Consider the following 19,839-nt stretch of genomic DNA (forward strand, 5'->3'; position numbering starts at 1 on the left):
AAAGGCACTCTGCACGGCATTGATTCTCTGTGGGAGGAAAGCTGGGTAAACTCCACAAAAAGGTTGGTGGTGCAGACCTCTTCCCAGCTCTCAAATGCGGGTAACTTTTGTTTGTTCTTTCATTCTTCAAAGATCAATGCAAACCTTTATTTTCTATAAATAATTTAATAAATACTTTTGTTTTACAATGATACAACAAATAACAAATTCATAGCAAACGAGTCACAAAGAATTTAGGATCAGTATACTTTAATAAGGTATCAGTGTCAAAATACATTTCCTTATCAAGTTAAAGTTCCCATACGTTATAATATAGTCAATAAGAATTCAGCAATATAGATTGTGAAATAATTATGATAAAAAGTATGATTAATATTAAGACATGGAATATTTTTTCAGAGTGTTTTAGTAAACTGTTAGGCTATAACATTTTTAATGCTGAAACTACACAAATAAGAAACAGAAGAGCAGTATTCAAGTGTCTTTAATCCTTGAAGCCTTTAATTCCTTGCCACTGCAAATTTACTTGCCAATTTTCATCAGATTTTGATGCTTACAATATAATTTTTCCACACGGTAATAACTTCACTTTAGGAGTAGATTATTTTTGGTAATAAACTCTTGTAAGATTGCCTACAATAGGCCCCTACAAGGGGCTGTATTTTTTTTTTTTTTACACTGTGTGCCAATAACAAAAGATCTTCAGCTTTTCTAAGTATGTGTGGTTAAGACTCAACACAGCGAACTCTGAAGTGCTCTGTGAAACCAAGGCTCCCTCTCTGCAAGTGTCAGTGCATGATACAAAGCAATTTTATAAACCCAGCTTCAGCAGAATCAGAAGTCTCAAAAGAACCTATCTTTGTTCTAAGTTTCTGGGCCAGATTTCTTGCCTTTTTTTGCATTGCCACTGTTCTGTTTTCTTTAGTGAACCTATGGTGATTTATACCAGTGGAGGAAACAAGATGATATAGCCCAACGTATATCTAGGTCTGTATGTATTTTAAAGTCAGAACTGCTCACCTGCCGTTTATTATTTTAATATTTTTGCTCTTTAAATATGTTTTAATTTAAACCTTTGAATCCCTTTGCCTTTGAAAGCATTCAAAGCCTTATTTTTTAAAATACGTGCATGACAACAAATGATAGTTGGAAAGGAGCTCTGAAAATGTCTGGTTGCCTTTTAATGACATTTTAGCTGCTGATTAATGTAAGGCAAGTAAAAACAAGAGAGACCTGCCTGCCAGCTATTCATCTCACTACAAAATCCTTAATTCTTTTTGTCTACTTATAACTGAGTTAGCCTAATATGCTGGGAAATACTACTTTAACTTTTAGTTTTAACGATTCAATATTGCAGTTATATTGGTATCTAGCATATAAAATGAAAAAAGGGTAACATTAATCAGAGGTGTTAGTACTGGCCGCTGGTCAGATTCCTGAAATATCAGCAACATCCTAACAAATACTATTCTCTCTAGCAGAAACAGCTCTTAAAGTTGTTGTGTCCTAGATACAGCAAAAGTACCAAGAGATGATTAACAACTGACCCAGAGACAAATTAAAAACATTTAAAAAAATTTTAGTGGGGAAAAAGAAAAAAAGGAAGCAACAAACCAAGAAACCTCTGCACAAATTGAAAGCACAGGTCTAAGTCCTCCACTGGGGTAAATCTGTAGGACTCCCTTGGCTGTAGAGCTAAGCCAGGTTAAGGCAGCTGAGAATGTGGTTTGCGTCTGTAAGGAAAAAAAGCTTACAACGTGCAACTTTCACAGATACCCACAAGCATTGCAGTTCACCATTCACATTTCTTTCAACCAAGTGTATAAAAATGATGGGAAGGGGAGGGGGGTGGAAAGCCGGGATTTTTCTTTTAGTATGGTTTTCCGCAAGTTATGTAAGTTACAATATGATAAATGCTGGAAAACAGAAAGACTCAAAGGATTTCAATTTGGCAGATCAACAAAAAACTGTGGTCAGAGATCAAATTTGTTTCGTTCATCTTTGGCAATAAAAATAAATCTTTGCAGTACTGCAGCCAAAGTATCACATGATGAGGCATTTATACCACAGCTTTTTATTAGCATGAAATTTGAAGAAAATGTCAGCATATAAATTACAGGTAATGAGATAAGGGGAGGGTAATCAAACTCTCTAAACAACACTTTAATTGCAATAGAGAAAATACAGTAGATGTATTTCTTTAGTATGAATAATAAAGTGAGTAACTTCAAAAGGCCACTATTTGGTAACGTGGACAGGTTCAATATCTAAGTAAAATCCTGTAAAAGTGTATTGGTATTAGAAATTGTCTACTTGCAAAAATATATTTAAAAACTGAAGCTGTTTTGAACAGTATAGGCCATGGAATATCGCAGGGTCGCTCAGGTTGCCTGGTCCAGTGCTCTGAGCAGTTCGCTGCCTTGCAGAAGCGTAGACCTGCCCAAAACGGGGACGTTCACCTCACAGTCATACCTTGTCAACTCGGGCAACAAGTAGGGTTCAAAAGAGGGCCCCAGCAGGCGACTGGTCATACCTGGAAGAGATCACTGAAGTAAGTCGTGAGACCAGAGAGAGAAGTTCTTTCCTCCCTCTTCTGTTTATACCAGTTATAATTTCATTTATATGCCTCAAACCACCAACAGTTACAGGTTTCAGAGCAAACCTATGCATCACTCTGCCTTGAACTGTTGGAAGCGTGTCACACTGACACGTGCAGTTTTCCACCTCTACCCCAATTCAGATTCGTCTGAGAAAAACAATATTGATGCAGATGAGGAAAGCTGCAGTAAACAACAGAGTTTCTAAATTGGCACCCACTCCCCTTATATATTAGAAAGGACATTTGTATGTCCCATTTAATTACTTATTTTAACTTTTAAGAGGGCACATGTTAAAACCAACCTACAAACCTCCCATATCAATGCTGCAAGAGAAGTTTTTAGTACAATTTAATCAACTCCATTGCAAGACAGGAGTATGGATGGAGGATGACTGGACCTCCAAGGTAAAAGTGTTAATTGAGATGAAGGGCAAAGGGATTTTTTCCAGCATGTATGAAAAGTGTAAAAATCAATGTTTCACACTAAACAACTAATTTTTCATGCGATGGAGCAATACCTAGTTGGCTCTTAGTTTATCATCATCCTCTATATTTTTTTTAAATGTTTTTCTTTCATGGAGTCAGTATTGGGACTAAATACCAACATTTTCCAGTTTCTGTATTTGACAGCTCTTACCTGATGCTTTATGAACTGGCTGGACACTATAGTCCTGACAGTGGGAACTGTAGAATGGAAGGGGAAATGCTCCTGCTTTCACATTCTCACCAGGACTGCCACAGGTGGGTGGCTGCTGCTGCTGCAGTTGATTCATTGGTTGGCTCAGACCTCTCGAGTTACAGACAAATTCATCTGATTTACACAGAAGAAAAAAAAAATTAAGTTAAGACAGTGTAATAATTATAGTAGATAATACTAATTCAACGCAAAGGGATCCTCGGCGTGATGGTCACATGGAGCAGGCACACCTACATCTTGTGACAAATGAAGTCCAGAAGCAGCACTAGCTCTAGAAGTGGTACTGCACCCCAGATATGCTTGTGTAAGGCAACACAATGTTGTAGAAAGCATCAGTCCTAGCTCTGAGATGGCCATACCTTGGGTCAGCACGAGGTAAACCCATCTCTGTTACCTCCAAAGCAAGGGTGTGAACACACATGAAACCATCTACCTGGTATTTATCAAATGTACCTTAAATTGTTCAGCTCTTAGTGATACAACCTGATCTTTAATTTTAGCTTAGTGTAATATTTACAGAGCTTGCATATCATTTTGAAAGAGCTTTTGTTTCTGTTCAACCTGTCTCTCAAAATTGTTTCGATACATAACATTGCAAAACCATTTTCTTTTGTCTTACCAGTAAGAACACTTGTGCTGAGAGACTTCTTTTCTGTAACCAAGGAACAGTTTTCCCCTTTGAGAAATTTCATTCTTTTCCACATTAGGTGAGAGGGGTTAATGACAGATGGATCTCCCTACAATGTGAAGAAAAGCAAAACACATAATTACACTGATGATGATGGTGAGTCCAAAGTTCTGAAGGTGATGCATTTCTTATGATTACCCCACTCAGCTGTTGCAATGCTTGTTCTTCATAATCCAGTTGTCGCTTCAGTTTCAAACTGTTAGACAGAGCAATTCTTGCTGGGTTTACATCTATGCCTCGTTGCCCAAAAGCATCCAGGGGCCTGTGGAGAAAAGATCTCTGGGTAAGTGAGCAACGAGGCAGATCTAAACCATCTTGTTCATTTATACAGATTCTTCTTTCATTTAAAGACATTTAAGGTGTCTTTGACACATGCCAGTGGACAGACCTCAAACCTCAAATGTTTTTCTTTCCTTTTGTTAGTCATCCCACAAGCTTTGGAAACTTTTGACTTTTGGGATCAAAGACTAATGAAAGTCTAGCATAAACAGCCTCTAGGGCTCTCCAGGCAGACATAAAAATGCCGTGGAAAAGAGATCATGTGATTTTTAAGGACAGGATTTTGAGTGCCACGCCTGTCCCCTGGTTTTGCATATTAAATCTGAACACACAGGTTGCTGGCTGGGGACAAACCCTCTGTTTCCAGGTTCATATTCAGACAGTGGTATTTCTACCAACAAGAAATCCCAGAAAGCAAACTGCAGGCAAACCGCACAGCTCCACGTTTTGAAATGACCGTTGCAGTTCTATGGATTTCCTGAATGTTTCAGTGTGACCAACACCCAAGACCCACAGAGACACTTCTGGCTGTGACAGGAAACTTACAGGACTGTATCCTCTGATCTACATCTCATCGCGTACTGTTCACGTGTGTAAGAAAGTGAACAAAGTGAGGAAAGGCTGTAGAAAAAGAGCCTCTAATTTTACATCTTAGTTGTAGTATTTACATATGCCAACAATAAGTGTACTGTCATCCCTTGCTCTCCCCTGTTTTCTGTTGTGCAAAAAATATATGCAAGGTAAGAAAGCATGCATGGCTCCCAGCTTACTGCTGGACCAGTAAGCCTTTTCAGTACTTTCCTTAAACAGCATAAAGTCAAGCAGGCCTTGCAAAATTACTGGGGTATTTTTTACCTGACCAGCAAGAAATCCATTCTTGCATCCTTACAGGCAATGAAAAATCAGCCCACTTCTGCTTCCACCAGACTGACGGCCACTGGGAGAGCACTACGCTAATTTCACCAGAGGTGCAGTCTGATGCCCATCAAAACAACTTATTCCAGCTGAATTGAGAAAAAGATTTTTTTCAAGAATATGACCCTCCTCATTGCCCAAAGCCTTTCCTTAGTAAAATACATAGTTAGTTATACCACAAAAGGTCTTACCTTTTTTTATATGTGGGCATGCTCGGAGAATGCACTGGTGGCCCTGAGGAGGAACTTGATAGGGATCCTGAGTATTTATCCACAAGTCTCCATTTAGCAGGAACATACTCTAACAGGGGATCAGGTGGCCACTGGGTGTTTGGTCTTCCTCCCATCGAAGACAGGGGAGTGCTGGCTTGGTCATGGTATGGTGGCAGTGATGACCTACTCACATCGTTGAAGAACACTGATGACAGGGACCCATGACCAGGATTCATTTTTTTATTTGATAGCTGTGGGCAATATTTCTCTGGGAGAAAGTGATTCTGTGAAGCAGAAGGAAGGGGCTGGAAGATGGTACTCATGCTACTTAGACTCTGCTGGGTATTTTGTGCACTTTCAGAGAGAGGACATTCTTCTTGGCAGATTGGACTGAGCTGAAAATCTTCTCCATCCATAGGAATGTAAGGAGCCAAGGTTTCAAGGTCCAGTTCATTGAAGTCAGTCTGCGCAGGAATAAAGTAAGTTCATAAGAAACTAAAAGTTAATAATAAATTTACCTACATGAAACTGGCCAGCTCTTATTTAAAGATGTCTTATTTCTATAACTAGCATACATGTTCATCATATCACCATCAGCAAAGTAAGACAAGAAACTGAAGAAAAAAACCCTCCCAGATAAGCAGTATTTGCTAAAGCAGCTTGCATGTAACCCGTAACAGTGTGATCTGAAGCAGATCTTGTGTTTCATTACACTTTGAATAACTTGTCTGCCAAGACTCTATAACATGTGGCATGTAGTTCAACCTCAGGCTTTTTCATGCTAAAATAGAAAACATATCTTCCTCATAATCCAGCTACATGGAAAAAAAAAGTATATAAACATGCAAAAGTTTTAAAAAACATAGTTGGAAGGACACTTGCACTTAAATCTTTAATTAATTTGTCTTGGCATTTGACCAAAGCTGAACAGAGAGAGAAATCAATGTTGGCCCACCCATCACCTCATGACAGGGGCACTTTTCTAACACTCATTTTTCCCACCAAAGCTGCTGATGTGGTGGGACACACCTGAGCAAGTGGATACTGAATCAGACAAAACTGAAGTTTGCACATGTCAAGTCTTAGCATTGAGTTTGATCCTGATCCACAATTTCCTCCTATCTGTCCACTCTTTCTATCACTTTCCTTAATGTTACTATGTCCAGACTTACATAAAATTTCTTCAGGACATGGACTACAGCCTACCTAAGCCTGCAAATTGCACTGGCAGACTGAAGCACCTCATTTGGGCCCCAGTCACCCCAAACTCTCCACAGGATTAATAGGAGGAGATGAGTGTATGGTCTGAGCTGCCAGCCAGCAATGCCTGTTCCTTTCTCTTAACTATAAAAGAGCATAAGCCTTTAGTAAAGGCTTTTCAATTAAGTATCTAAAGTTAGGTGGGCTGAATCAGGCCTACGCCTTTTATTCATTAGCTCACTTGACATAATGTTATGATAGTGGATTTATTTATTTATAGAGGGAATTTCTACACTTACACCCTGAATAGAATGCAGGAGATGGAGACTATATGTTAGTTTATGTGCAAGTAATCGTCACATCTCTGAACTCCTCCAATAAGTAAACCAAGAAGAATATATAAAAAATTACAGTTTTCATTTTGTAAAGGAGGTATGTGCTATGAGGGGCACTCCTTTTTCATTTGGCTTTTTTGTATTTTGTTCTAGAAAGGATGTTTACTGGCTAGTCATTAGGCCAGATTAAAAAAGAAAAATTGGTGCTGCTTATATTCCTATCTAGTCTACAGAAGCCGCTGAATTCTGAAAGGTTTCTGCTGCTTCTTTCTTCTTAGTAGTGCTGCCACAGTGACACCGTAAAGTACTCGCTTCAGAGTTAGGGATAGCAATTTACACACCAGCTTTTAACAATGTTGTGCATCAAAACTTCGGTGTATATGTACAAATGCAGTTTGCATATTAGATCATGATACCTGCACTTATGACATGCATCTGTACTACCTAGTAGCAGGGGACTGGTTTTCTGGCTTTTGGAAGAGAGATTAGTTCCTTACCTGGGAGGTGCACTGACTTTTTGATTCTGTGTCCATAGCAAAAAGTTTTTCAATCACTTCAACCTTAAAATCTTCATCCACAGAATTGTAATAATCTCCTGGGCTGCTTGGCTGCACAGAAATAAGAATTTGCCATAAGTGGCAAGACAACCACAGTATTGGCTTAGCATCATGCTATTTATAACGTACTGTTCAGTAACGTATCTTTTCTATGAAAAGCAAGTGGCCAGACTCTATGTATAGTGTCCTCAGAACCCCAAAGTGTCCACTTCTATCATATGCTTTTCTCCAACATGAGATTACTTGTCACTACAAAACATAGGCACCCTATAGAGGAACCCAGTTGTTGTTTAAGTGTTTTTTGGCAAGTCAGACAAGGAACATGAAATGTACACTATTAAATTATATAAATATAAAAAGAAGGGAGATGCTCAACAATACCCTCAATGCCTTTCTTAAGATATTGGACACCCTCTAGTAAAGGCTGGCTGAGAGTGGCTCCTGCTCTTGGGGGCAATGCCCTAAAAAAGCACGTTCATTCTTTCAGTGGGGAACTCCGCAGAGCTGCTCTCAAAGCCCGAGCTGGGTAAGCTTTCTAAAGACTATATAGCTTCTAGTTAACAAACGGAAGGAGGATGGGTCTGGTGCAACATTGCTAGCAGCCAGACTGTCTACATTGGCCTTATATTTAAGGCTAACTCCAGGAAGGAAAGATGGTAGCACATTCTTCTACCAATTCTTTTATAGGTTATAGTAATTACTGAGGGACAGCCGGGAGAAAATGAGGATTGCAATGTAAAGGCAGGATATAGTTCCCATCTTACTATTGATACTTAAGATATACGCAGTACAGGAGGGATATAGATACACTGGGCCTTGTTAATAAGCAACAAGATAGGACTGCTAACATGAAAAAGTCATCTACATATGTCGATGGGACTCACATACAAAACATAACATGCATATTTTTTTTAAAGCTCTTACCGTGGAACAGCTACTGTTGCTGCTTGCACTTGGTGTACTGCTTCCAGGTGCAATCTGCAGCATTGTAAAGGATGGTATCGTCAGTGTTTCACCTTGAGCAGCGTGGCTTTTCGCTTCCACTGGCCATGATTTGTTTGGTGTCAAAACAGCACTGGTGAAGGCAGGGGCTTCCTCAAACTTCTGTGTCCCTGGATGGGGTTTTAACAATATTAATGAACACTTTTAGCTTGTGCTGTGTTATGATATAATTGCAGCTATTCATTAAAAGTAAACACCGCTCCCAGTTGCCATGACAATAAGTTGGCATAGACTTAATGCATGTTGTTTAGTCAGCAAGAAAGCCTGATTCTGCTCTCATTCACAGAAATTTTCCACTGGTGTGAGCACGTGGGCTCTTACAGCCATTACTCCCAATTTGTACACACAGCAAACAGACCTTGTCTATTAAATTTCTAAATGTAGGCTCACACACAGCTCTTTGTTGCACAAGAATTATTTATACAAACTAACCAAAATCCAGGGAAATAATGGCATCGCCAGGTGTTGGTGCCAGCTGAGCAAGTTCCTCTGGTTCCTCCTTTAACTTGGTAAACAAGAAGTCACTCTTCTCCATCCCGGGGATGCCACTCTCATAGGCGGTGCTCATCGTCAGCAGGTGAGGCTTGAAGAGCGATTCCGTTTGGTCCATGGAGAACACAACATCATTCTTCTCAATTTCACTAACAAGAAAATAGGTTTTAGGCATTTTGCACTCTAAAACAAAAAAGATGTGGCTAATGTAGGCAGTAAAATCTCTCTAAAAGCTGGGGCCCATACAAGCATTTCAGCCTCTCTCAGTTGCACGCCAGGCTGTCGACAGGCGAGGCACGGTTCCAGCGTTGCTCAGCACCACCATGCCAGATGACGCAGAGACTGTGGTCAGGACTTCTGTGGGAATACTCAGGGCTTTGTTGCTCTGCTTTTTAAGAGGGTTGTAGTCGAGGCTATAATGACCCTGACTATCACTCAAATAAGTATTTCCTATTTTGGCCCCATCTAGGACCAAAAATACTTGAGTTGTGCCAAACAGAGGCAAAACTCCTGATTGGTCCTGATTTTTGAGGTGGTAAACAGCCTTTCCTAGCAACATAAGATAGTTACTACTTAATTTTACCTCTCTGTCATTGCATTAGAGAAACAAAACACATTGGCAGTTGTGTTACGCAATAAAATCTTCAGTGCAGGCTTTATAGTTTGTTGTATCAGCACAGCAGCCACTCTGCAGAAGGGGAAGGCTGTGGTGTATTTCAACAGCGTGTATGGGAACAGGCATGCCACATTTTTCATCGATGTCTAATATCAGTAAACAAGACTGAACAAACATGACTAAACTGATTTCAGAATAACAACACTGAATAAATAGACCCTTCAAAAGTTCCTCTGATTATTGCGTTTCTTCCAGCACATGAATCCACATGTGGCTTTTCTGCCCCACACAACTTACCTCAGCACATAGTTGACACAGACGATACACTGAGGCTGTAGGTTGCGCGTATTGTAAATCACTGTTCCTTGAGTCTCCAGCCACACATAGCCACCGTGCTTGGCAAGCATACGGTACTGGCCCGTCACTACTTGACCTTTTGTACACACTGAGAAAAGGGGTCAGAGATATAAATAATGCGGCAGGACAGGAACGCACAATATGTAACACTTGTCTTAAATAAACCGCTTCTGAGTTTTCATTATGCAAAACTGCACTAAGGCAGTCGTTAGCAAGGATGCTTATCTTTGGGAAAATTCAGCCATTTTAAATATAAAAGGGGATGTTCATTTGAGGCTTCTACTCAAGACTGGAAATCTGAGTTCTGGCATTTGAGTTCTTGAGATGGTCTGAGCATTCAGGTAAGAGTGTGGGATTTTTCTAATTTTTCGAATAAGATCCATGCTGCCCCCAAAATAATGCCTGCTGACGGCACATTTCTTGAGAGTCCCTGTCCTAAAAGCACCTCCCTTTGGGCTCTAAGGCTGACTTGTGGGAAAGTGAATTTATTTAGGAAACTATTTAATAGTTTCCTTATTTAGGTGACCGATAAGCTCAAGAATCAGATGATTTAAAAACTATACTCACAAAAAAACCCACCACCTCATAATTTAAATCTATACCTATCTCTTTTTATACCTTAGAATTAGGAGCTGGAACTATCAATACCACAAGTAAAGTGAAGGTGTCATTAGCACAGCATTGGTTTTAAGAGGCTGAAGAAGTAATATCACTCTCTAAAAAGTATCAAAGTTAAGAATGTAAATGGTATTGTTCTGCCTAGAGAAAAAAAGGCTGAACTAGTACATATCTCTGTCTGGTTGGTCTGTGCTGTTCCTCTGCAATAGCTTGAAATTAGCAGCCTAGAAGGAACGAAGACCCATGTGACAAATCAAATAATGTTTAACTCTAAATGCTTTTTTGAACTGTCCTGTGTTTTTTAAACAATAAACTGACAAAAGTACAACTCAGGTTTAAAGCTTCATCTAAATGTTCGAAGGGTGACATCCCCCATCCCAATATTTTGTAGTATTTGAAGAGAATGAGTTTTCAGTGTGGAGCTTTAGGCTTCTCAGATGTAAAGTTTTATGATGTCCTGCCTGTTGTAATTCACTGTTGTGAGCTGAGGAAAAATAGTTGATCAATGGCAATAAAATTAGAGCTGGAATATGCAAACAGTACTCATACTATTAAGAGTTTGTATTTGTAAGCAGACGTAGTCACATTGAGTAGCAAAATTGGGAACTGACTCAGCTAAACCTTTGACCACACTGACAATCTTTCCTTTTAAACATCTTTGATGCCTGAAGACAGTATGCCATCAAACTAATGCCCTAAAAATAATGCATTTTGACTCAGTAAGGCTGGAAACTTGATTCAGCAGGTTTTATACAGAAATATTCCTTGTGTATATGGCCATTAACAGAAGCTATTTATTGTCAGTCTCTCCTACATTGCCACCATACAAACGTACAAAGCCATGCCTGTGAAATTTAACAACTGTTTTGCAGATAATTGTTGCTGTGTTTATCCTTCTATCTCTGAAATTTGTTTTCTTCCTAGGAGTATTTAATCATCCTTCATTTAATTTATTTAGACAAAGTAGAACATTACTTTTATTGATTAAATACTTCTGGTGGAACAAAATCAAAAGGCTTTCATTTCAAAGTGTTTTAGTGACTGGACTGTTCTGCTCTGCTTGTGAAACATAATTACACTGCTTCCTAATCATCAGCTCATCAATAAGAGTCACAGTGTAGGCGCCTGTTACATTACAAAGAAGCTTTTTACTGCTTTAATCTTTTTTATTATTATTATTCAAAGCATGTCATGTTCTGATATAATAAAGTACAGCAGAATCCCTCCATGGGGTAATCTCATAAATGACTAATATGCTCATAAACTGCTGACTTTGTTATCAATGCTACCTTTAAGGTTCTGCCTTCAGAGTGAACTACTCACTTTTTCTTTTCTTTTCTTGTGTGTGTGTGAAGTGTACGTTACCTGTATCTTTACAGAACTAGTAACATCTCAATGAAATAGGCTCCAGCTATATGCCTTATGCTTGGGTGGAGAAAGGGGGAGGGCAGGGATTAATTTAACTCAACACAAAATTTCTTAATTGCTGAGACACACTTGAGAAATATGATTCACTTGGAAGGCTTGTCAAACTTCTGCTACGTACTAGCAAGCGGCGGGTCCCAGATGGTGACATTCAGCTCCCCACTGAAGTCAATAGCAAAATTCCCATTGGCTTTAAGGGCGACAAGACCAGACTCTAAGTGGAAGTGATTATAGCTTATTAATTGCTGAATTGGAAAATACAGCTCTACAGTCAATCTTTTGTGTAGATTTATGTAACAAGGCAGAGATTTTCAGCTTGCTTGCATAATGTGAAAAACTGGGTATGCCAAATGCACTCTAGCCTTCCATCTGATGGTGACTAATTAAGACTTTCATACTCTATATGCAACTATATTGAAGCCAAGAACAAAAACACTATTGTGGCTTGGTTGAATGTGAGGCTGTTATTTCACCTCAAGAAGAAAAAGAACAACCAACCCTGCAGGACAGTAAAACTGTAATAAGCATGATTTATCACTAAATTAGAAAGAAGGAAAGGGAAGGAGTTCTGCTTCTATCCAAGAGACTCATTTGAGGTTTTCTCTCCCTCTTACTTTTCAAATGTGCGTCTCCTTCCTCTATTCCCATGTATCTTTACAACACTAAATGTTTGGCACTGTTAGAATTGATGACTGTATATATAGCATATGTCTAATAAAAAATCTTGTTTAATAAATATGAGCATGCTAAACATGAATTTTGTGGTGGCTGTTTCCATGGCCAGGAAGAACTCGTAAGCTCTGTATAAGTTACATACCTGCTAGGTTACCCTGTGCAGTAGGTAACATTATGAAACCTAGGGATGTTCCCGTTCGGAGGGCTTATGTGGGTTCCCTCAAGTCACAGCTTGCTGTCACTTTGCCTTTGTGCCTGTTCTCTCGGTTGGTAAGAAGCCTGACTGTCCCAGAAGACATGGGAAGTATTTAGCTTAGAAAAACAAAATTTGCTAGGGATGTAAACTCATGCTTCTGTTGTGGGCAACAGCATTTTTACAGCACAGACTTCGGTCCTGTGCTTTTAACAGTAAAAATCACCCATGCTGATCCTGTGCTATGATAAACACTATGGAACAGTTTGATCCTAAATATTTATAACCTGTGCAGTGCACAGTGCCTTTGAGCACTTCTGCTGGTATAACTCGCTCCTCCAGACTTCTCCTTGACTTCCTTCTGCTTCTCCATCGGTCCTCATGCCCAACAGCAGACGTTTGTAGGACAGATCTCTTTTCAGTAGGCACAACGGCATCTAGACATACACTCTGCACTACATGAGTTGAATTTAACTGCCAGAGCGAGAACAACCTCAATCAATGCCTGGTCAAGATGGGTACTAGAAACTCTCCAGAAATCTTTACGTGGACAAGTCCCGGCTCAGCGGTTCCATTTAACTAACTAGACAGGGATAACCAACAAGGGCTCTCTCTCTCTCCCCTGTTACCAAAGAGATTGCCATCTCTCAGTTCATTCTGTCCCTGGCGTTGTTCCATTCTTAGAAATGCAACTCAACGATTCAGAAGCAACAGTGCGCATACCCCCTCATTTCTCAGGATGACTCTTAATAGCCCAGCATAGGGTACGGACATCCTATCTATGAATATTGCTAATTCCTTTTCACTGTTAAAAACATGAGCACATTACCTAAGAAACAATTTTAACAAATACATTCCCAGACAACTCTCTCTAAGTATGGTTTGATTTCTTTTTTTTCTTTTAAGCAGCTCTGGAAACAGGATGATTCATACCAACACTGTTTTACAGTGCACAACTTTAATCACTGCCAAACATTCTTTCAAGTAACATTTCAACTCAAAACTGTCCTGAATCCTTGCCACTGGAACTAATGCATATTCCCTTTTCCCCCTGAGGTCAGACAGTTATTCTTTGCTGCTACTTTTCTCTGCAAAAATCAGAAATACTTTCTGTAAGTCTATTTGGTGGGCAATTCCCTATAGACATGACCTAAGTCATGTGCTTTTCCTGAGGACAGAGACCTTGATCATGGTAACTACAAGGTGTGGGCTGGTTTTGTTTTGTTTTGGTTTGGTTTTTGTAGCTTGTGGTCTCCGGTCTAGAAGCCTCCCTTTGTTTTTGTAAAAAATGTGAGACATTTTATGTGAGACAGAAAGGAAGCGTAACTGTGTGGCCTGCTGAAGAGAGGGAGCAGATCTTGTATCTGTTCTCTGCTCCTGGAATAATTTAGGTACTTTACATTAAAAACAGCTAAAACTGGCAGTTCATAGGCATAAGAATAACAAGAAGCTGTTCCTGGCAGTATATATTATTTGTATAATGCATATCATCCCTTTAAAAGTCTCCTCACACACCTGCTTTGGGTGGGGGAAGATAGCTGGTATTTGGTAGCAGAAGACAGACTTTCAAAAATATACTGCTGATCCCAACAGCACACCAGAAGGGTAACAGCACCAGTAAAAGCACTTCTCACCAGGCTAGTACTGCCTAACTCAGCTCTTCAGATTTTCTGCTGATCCTTGTATTATCCCGTAAAGAGACGGCGATTCTCCTCTCTACCATCCAAGTTTAGTATTAATTATGGCAAAAATCAGACCCTCTGGAAAGATCAGCAGCACGTTTCAGCTAGACAAGCATGGTAACCTGTAAGTTTTCTTGCAAAGCATAAACACTCTTCTCAGAGAATATCTGCATACAACCTGCATTTGTGTTTTCAACTACTTATTGAGGTACCCGCAAGCTGTGCTTTACATGCATACTACGAAGAGACGTAAGAATGTGACTTACAGTTCTGGTGACTCTTGGTCATACTCTCCGAGTCCAAAGCATGGTAAAACTCATACGCTGAACGGCCCAGCAGCTCCTCTGGATGGTAACCAATCAACTCTGTTATTCTTGGTTAAAAAGAAAACAAACATTTAAAATTCAGGTCACCTTAGCCTTATGCTGACATGTGCAGGGCAGCTCTCATCAGCTCTAGTCCTTAGATTAACAGAATTAAAACCACAGTATGAGAAATTCTAAACTTTCAAACACATTGGGAGCTGTAGAGGACTTCTGATCACGTTCTGAGATATTCCCATGTTCAGAATAAGCTGTCTTGTACTACTACTGCAATAAAAATGCCTAGGGATGTCATTACATGTGTTGCAAATTTTCCCAGGCCTATTGCACAGTGTCTCTTCTAGGGAGCCTCAACTGGAGAGGCATTGCTGATGAAGTTCTCAGGCTGTCCGTTACGGGCAGAAACTCCCATCGTGCAAAATCAAATGCATGTGAGGGGCGTCGTGGTTGGCACCATCAAGTTGAAAAGTATGTGTACATGTAAAAAATACATAAAAGGGTTAAATCAGTACTTTGGGTATTGCATTTAATGAAACAAAAATGCAAGGTGAGAAGTTAAGGGCAGTTAAAAGAAAAAAAATCAGCTCTTCTACTCAGTGTTTCTCAATTATATGAGAACTTTAGCATATGGATTAGGTTACTTGGGTGACTAATCCACAAACTAAGTAGGATTTTACACAAAGCTATGATCTCAAAAACTGGACTTTTTTCAGAGCCTTTCTGAGTACTCAGGCAAGGCAGGATTTCTGACAAGTTCCTGAGTAAATGAAAATAGGTCATCAAACTGTGCAGATGATTTTCTCTAATGAGGGCATCGACAAAAAGGTATTTTTTTCTTTTCCTGATTTCAATTTGAAATACTATCACACACAACTTTACAGGAAACACGCTTAGTAGAAAAATAATTCAAAAGCAAAGGTATCATACCTTCCAGGAAAATAAGGAAAAATCACTGTTTTCCAAGTCAACAACTCTTGGATGCCTTTCCCTAGCTTTTGAACTGCAGTAACAACCTAAGTAACGTAGCAGAGAGCAGCAGCAGAAATGACTGCAAACCAACTGCTAAGTTGTCGTAAATCTTGAGAAGCCAGGAGGCTTGAAAGGAACGGTATGGTCACATCTTACAGCATGCCCCTGCCGTTAATGGTAGAGCCCAAGTTTTATACCCTCTAAGTCAGTCCCTTGGTAAGGCTTTATTTGCCACCACCACATCTGATTAGTGACATTGCTACTTTTAAGAGACACATCCTCAGGTTTGTGCACTCCCTGGAAGGACAGCCTTGGCCCAGCCCTCCAGACACAAGCATGTCTTTACAAGACAGACATGTAAATATTGTAAAGCAAACAGAGCAAGAGCATGGCATTCATCTCCTGGATAGCCCTCCAGCAAGGAAGACAAATAAGATGGAGCTATTTTGTGTATGGTTTGAGCGCCAAGGCATTGAGTCAGCTTTTCCCTCACCTCCACAGAACTGTACTGCTCATACCCCTGGGACACCTTGGTGTTGTCACTCTGAAAACTGCTCACTGTCCTAATTTCCATAGAATGAACCCAGACATATAATGGTCTAGTTAACCAAAGAGTGTAATTGGTCTTATTTGGTTCCCCTCAAAGATGTACTCTTCTGTTTATGTTTACAGTTTTATCTATGCTTACAGTTAGACTGGCAAAGGGAAAATTCTTGAATCAGGTTTCAAAGAGTTGCTTTTTTGACTCTTATCACTGACAAGCTTCTGAGATTGTAAATTGCACCCCAGTCAAATCTGTAACTTTTATCTGAAACCACAATTGCTTTTTCTTTTTTAATAAAAGCAGTAGTTCTCATAATGAGTTGGTCGTCAGAGCTGAACCATCAGGAGAAAACAACAAACACAGAAGGAGCCCTAATACAAGTAAGGCTCCCAAAACACAGTTGCTGCTTGCCTTTATGCAGTCAGCTGGGACATACTGGTGTAAGTGGCCAGACGCTTTTGCCAAGACCAGTGTAAATATACAGTCTTTAAAAACAGAAAGTATGGTCTCTCGTTATATAATGGCATAGTATCATAAAACCAACCCGGTTACTTTGGAGCTCATCACAAGGGGAAGGCTTTTAAAATTTGGGAAGCTGAGGATTTGTTCTTAATCCAGACTGTGAGCCAAGTAGGGGTTGAGCAGGGAGAAGGAAAAGGAAATAAAGATAATGGAAAAAAAAGAAGCATCATGTACCCAGCAGCACCAATGCAAATCCAAAACCACATTACAGCCTTCATGGGTGCCAACAGTGGAACTGAGAGAGCAAACAAAAACTATGCATTACAGCAAGCTGAGGGACTCGTAACACTTATTGTACAGGCACTGCAATCTCTGTGCAAAATTTTCTATTCCAATCCTGTAATTCCCCTTTCAAACTGCTCCTCGCTTTCATAATGAGCGCCCTCACTATAAAATTACTCTTCTTGTCATTCCACAGCACAGAATGACTTGTGGTACAGTCCTGCTGTGGCAATGTTGAATTTAATCAGATTTAATGTAATCTTGGTTGAAAGTCAGCAAGCGGGTTGATATCTTTTTACTTCAACCAGCCAAAAAAGTATACAGCAAGATAAAAATAAGATATCAAAGAATCACCCACAAACCCCATAACATTCGCCACATTCTGACCTGTGCCTGATAACAGTGAAATACTAGTCAAGAGTAATTATTTTAAAAGTTACTTTAAAAAAAAAGAAAAAAAATTTAAACAGCCTCTAAGTCCCTGTCAACTGATTTGTTAATCTGTTACCACTATTCAGATTCATTACATTTCTTTTTAAACGCTCCTGGAAGTAAAATTATTTTTAAAAGTAATTATAGACTGTTTCTTTCTCCCAGCCTAAAAAAAGCCTAAAAATGGGCTGAAAGTGTTTCCTAGATACATTTTTAAATACCACTATTTTATAACAAACACCCTCTCTCTAAAAATTGTTAGCAGTACTGGTTTTGGGTGCATGAATCAGCAGATTACACCCTCCTTTATTCCTCCTCTGCTGCTGCTGACTCTGAAAAGCTTAAAAAAAATCTCAGGGGCTGCAGGCAGTGCAGGGCTGGAAATCAGATCAGCCAGTTCCATGCTGCATCACGCACCATGGCCGAGGCAGGCAGCTCTCCCCATCTCCATCACACCCGTCCCGAGACGTTTGTGGATGAAGACTGGCCACAGCCGAGAGCCTGAACAGCACCTGGGCCAGGAGGCAGCGAGTGCTTCTGCAAAGGTCCCCACACTGACCTCACTTGAGGTCACTTTGAGGTTTGCCAGTGAGGTGCATCCTCCAAATTCTGCCTGCTTTCTACAGGAGCCTTTTAGCAATGCAAAATGCCAAGTGAATACACAGAGGACTAAGTGCCAAGGAAAAAGCATCCTAAGGAGCTATGAGGAGGAAGAGGAGTACATAACTAAAAAGAGTCACAGAAATCCATATACCCCATGGGACCAAAGGGTCATTTACAAAAAAACCCACAACTGAGTCCAGAACACTGGACTTCTACTTCTGCTTAGACACCGGACAGAAAATTCCTTTGTGCAAGCTGTGGAATGACAAAATTGGAAAACAAACTGTGTGGTGGTTTGGATGGCATTCCTGCCATGGTAGGCTTTGTGTTTCCTTTGCATTTGTAAAACCTAAATTGGTACTAATTAGAATGATGATAATAATTTTTGTTGAAGACAACAGGTGAGCTGACAGGCTGTTTATTCTCCCATTAAGCACTCATTTCTGAAAACATAAAATACCTTTTGGGGATTCTTAATTTTGCCAGACTGACACTTCAGTATTGTGAGCTAAACTTGTCACCATGATGTGCTGAGGTTCTCAGAGAACGCAGTCAAGAGCGGGCAGTAGTCCTCTGCAATAGCAGATCTCCCAACTACCACTACTTAACTGCTTTTTGAGCAGTTTCTCTTAATATACCCATTTCTTGGGATGTGGAGTAAAGGCAAAGTGTTATGCTTAGGGTACACAATGGAGAAACAAGTGATCTGAATCCTGTTTCTCTATTTGTACAACTTCACTCTGCTTTCTCTCTTGGAGACATGGCAAAGCAGCAAAGCTCACTGCTTCAAAGGCTACATCTCCTACGAGATGAGCTATTTCGAGTGTTTTGGTTTTTCTTAAAATTGGGCTTTTCTGTCTCTTTATAGGAGCACAAAGCTTTTTATTGTATACCATTTCTTGAGTTAAAATTGTATCATGAGAACCATCAGGACTGAGAAGTCAGGCTCTTTGTGAAGGAGGGCTGTAATGTTTACTGCTCACAGAAAAATAGCTGGGTGTGTATTCATCGGGCTGTGTGTGGACTGCGTGTGTGAGGGTGTGGATCTCTTAACAAAGTCTTTCTGTATTCAAACTGTTACCAAGTTATTGAAGTTAAATTGGTCCTGACGGGAACAAACAAACAAAATTATACTTTAAGCAGAACGAAGGGGGGGGGGAAGCCCAACACAGCCATTATGCCTGGGGTAACGCACTGCCAGGCTGCTGGAGCAGGCAACAGGGCAGTGTGGCCATCCTGCCAAGAACCCACATTTCCTCTCAAAAATAATTATGTCGTCTTCTACTCTAACCCAGGGCCATGAAAAGAATAAAATGCAAAATCCTGGGACCCCTGCCCACTCCTCAGAGGGACGGCTGGCCTGGTCAGGTGTAATTGCCCTGCTAGGCAAAAAAGCTAGATGGGTACATGAAAAACTTGACCAGGATCCTGTCTCTCCAACTCAATTGGTCTATCTAAATCAAAGTTTTGTTATTAACAAAAGTAATTGGTCATGCTTTTTTCTGAAATGTGAGATATACCAAAAGCCAGTTTTACCAAATGTGGATCTTTGCTTCAGCTATCATCACTTCACTGTTGTTGCCATACTGCATTTTCCCCCTGAACAGGGAACAGAGGGACAGGAGGTCCCTTCAAATGCTTATTTGCATTCTCACCTAATTTGAAAATACTCCCCAGATATA

The 19,839-nt window shown here is 40.0% G+C and overlaps 1 protein-coding gene across 9 annotated transcripts in view; it reads right to left on the minus strand.

Annotated features, from left to right (window-relative positions):
- Nucleotides 1–232: 232 nt before the first annotated feature.
- Nucleotides 233–19,839, minus strand: part of EPAS1 (endothelial PAS domain protein 1) — a 116,085-nt gene continuing 96,478 nt past the window's right edge. For all 9 annotated transcript variants that reach the window (XM_027801156.2, XM_027801155.2, XM_055726168.1 and 6 more), the window contains 10 exons: nucleotides 14,809–14,915; nucleotides 9,890–10,037; nucleotides 8,917–9,125; nucleotides 8,407–8,594; nucleotides 7,423–7,533; nucleotides 5,370–5,854; nucleotides 4,123–4,246; nucleotides 3,916–4,033; nucleotides 3,237–3,410; nucleotides 233–2,533 (listed from right to left, as the gene is read on the minus strand). In XM_027801156.2, coding sequence (XP_027656957.2) covers nucleotides 2,382–2,533; nucleotides 3,237–3,410; nucleotides 3,916–4,033; nucleotides 4,123–4,246; nucleotides 5,370–5,854; nucleotides 7,423–7,533; nucleotides 8,407–8,594; nucleotides 8,917–9,125; nucleotides 9,890–10,037; nucleotides 14,809–14,915 — 1,816 coding nt within the window. In that variant the 3' untranslated portion in view covers nucleotides 233–2,381. The remainder of the gene's footprint in view (nucleotides 2,534–3,236; nucleotides 3,411–3,915; nucleotides 4,034–4,122; nucleotides 4,247–5,369; nucleotides 5,855–7,422; nucleotides 7,534–8,406; nucleotides 8,595–8,916; nucleotides 9,126–9,889; nucleotides 10,038–14,808; nucleotides 14,916–19,839) is intronic.

This window comes from Falco cherrug, chromosome 13, assembly GCF_023634085.1.
Source record: "Falco cherrug isolate bFalChe1 chromosome 13, bFalChe1.pri, whole genome shotgun sequence".
Taxonomy (NCBI): Eukaryota; Metazoa; Chordata; class Aves; order Falconiformes; family Falconidae; genus Falco; species Falco cherrug.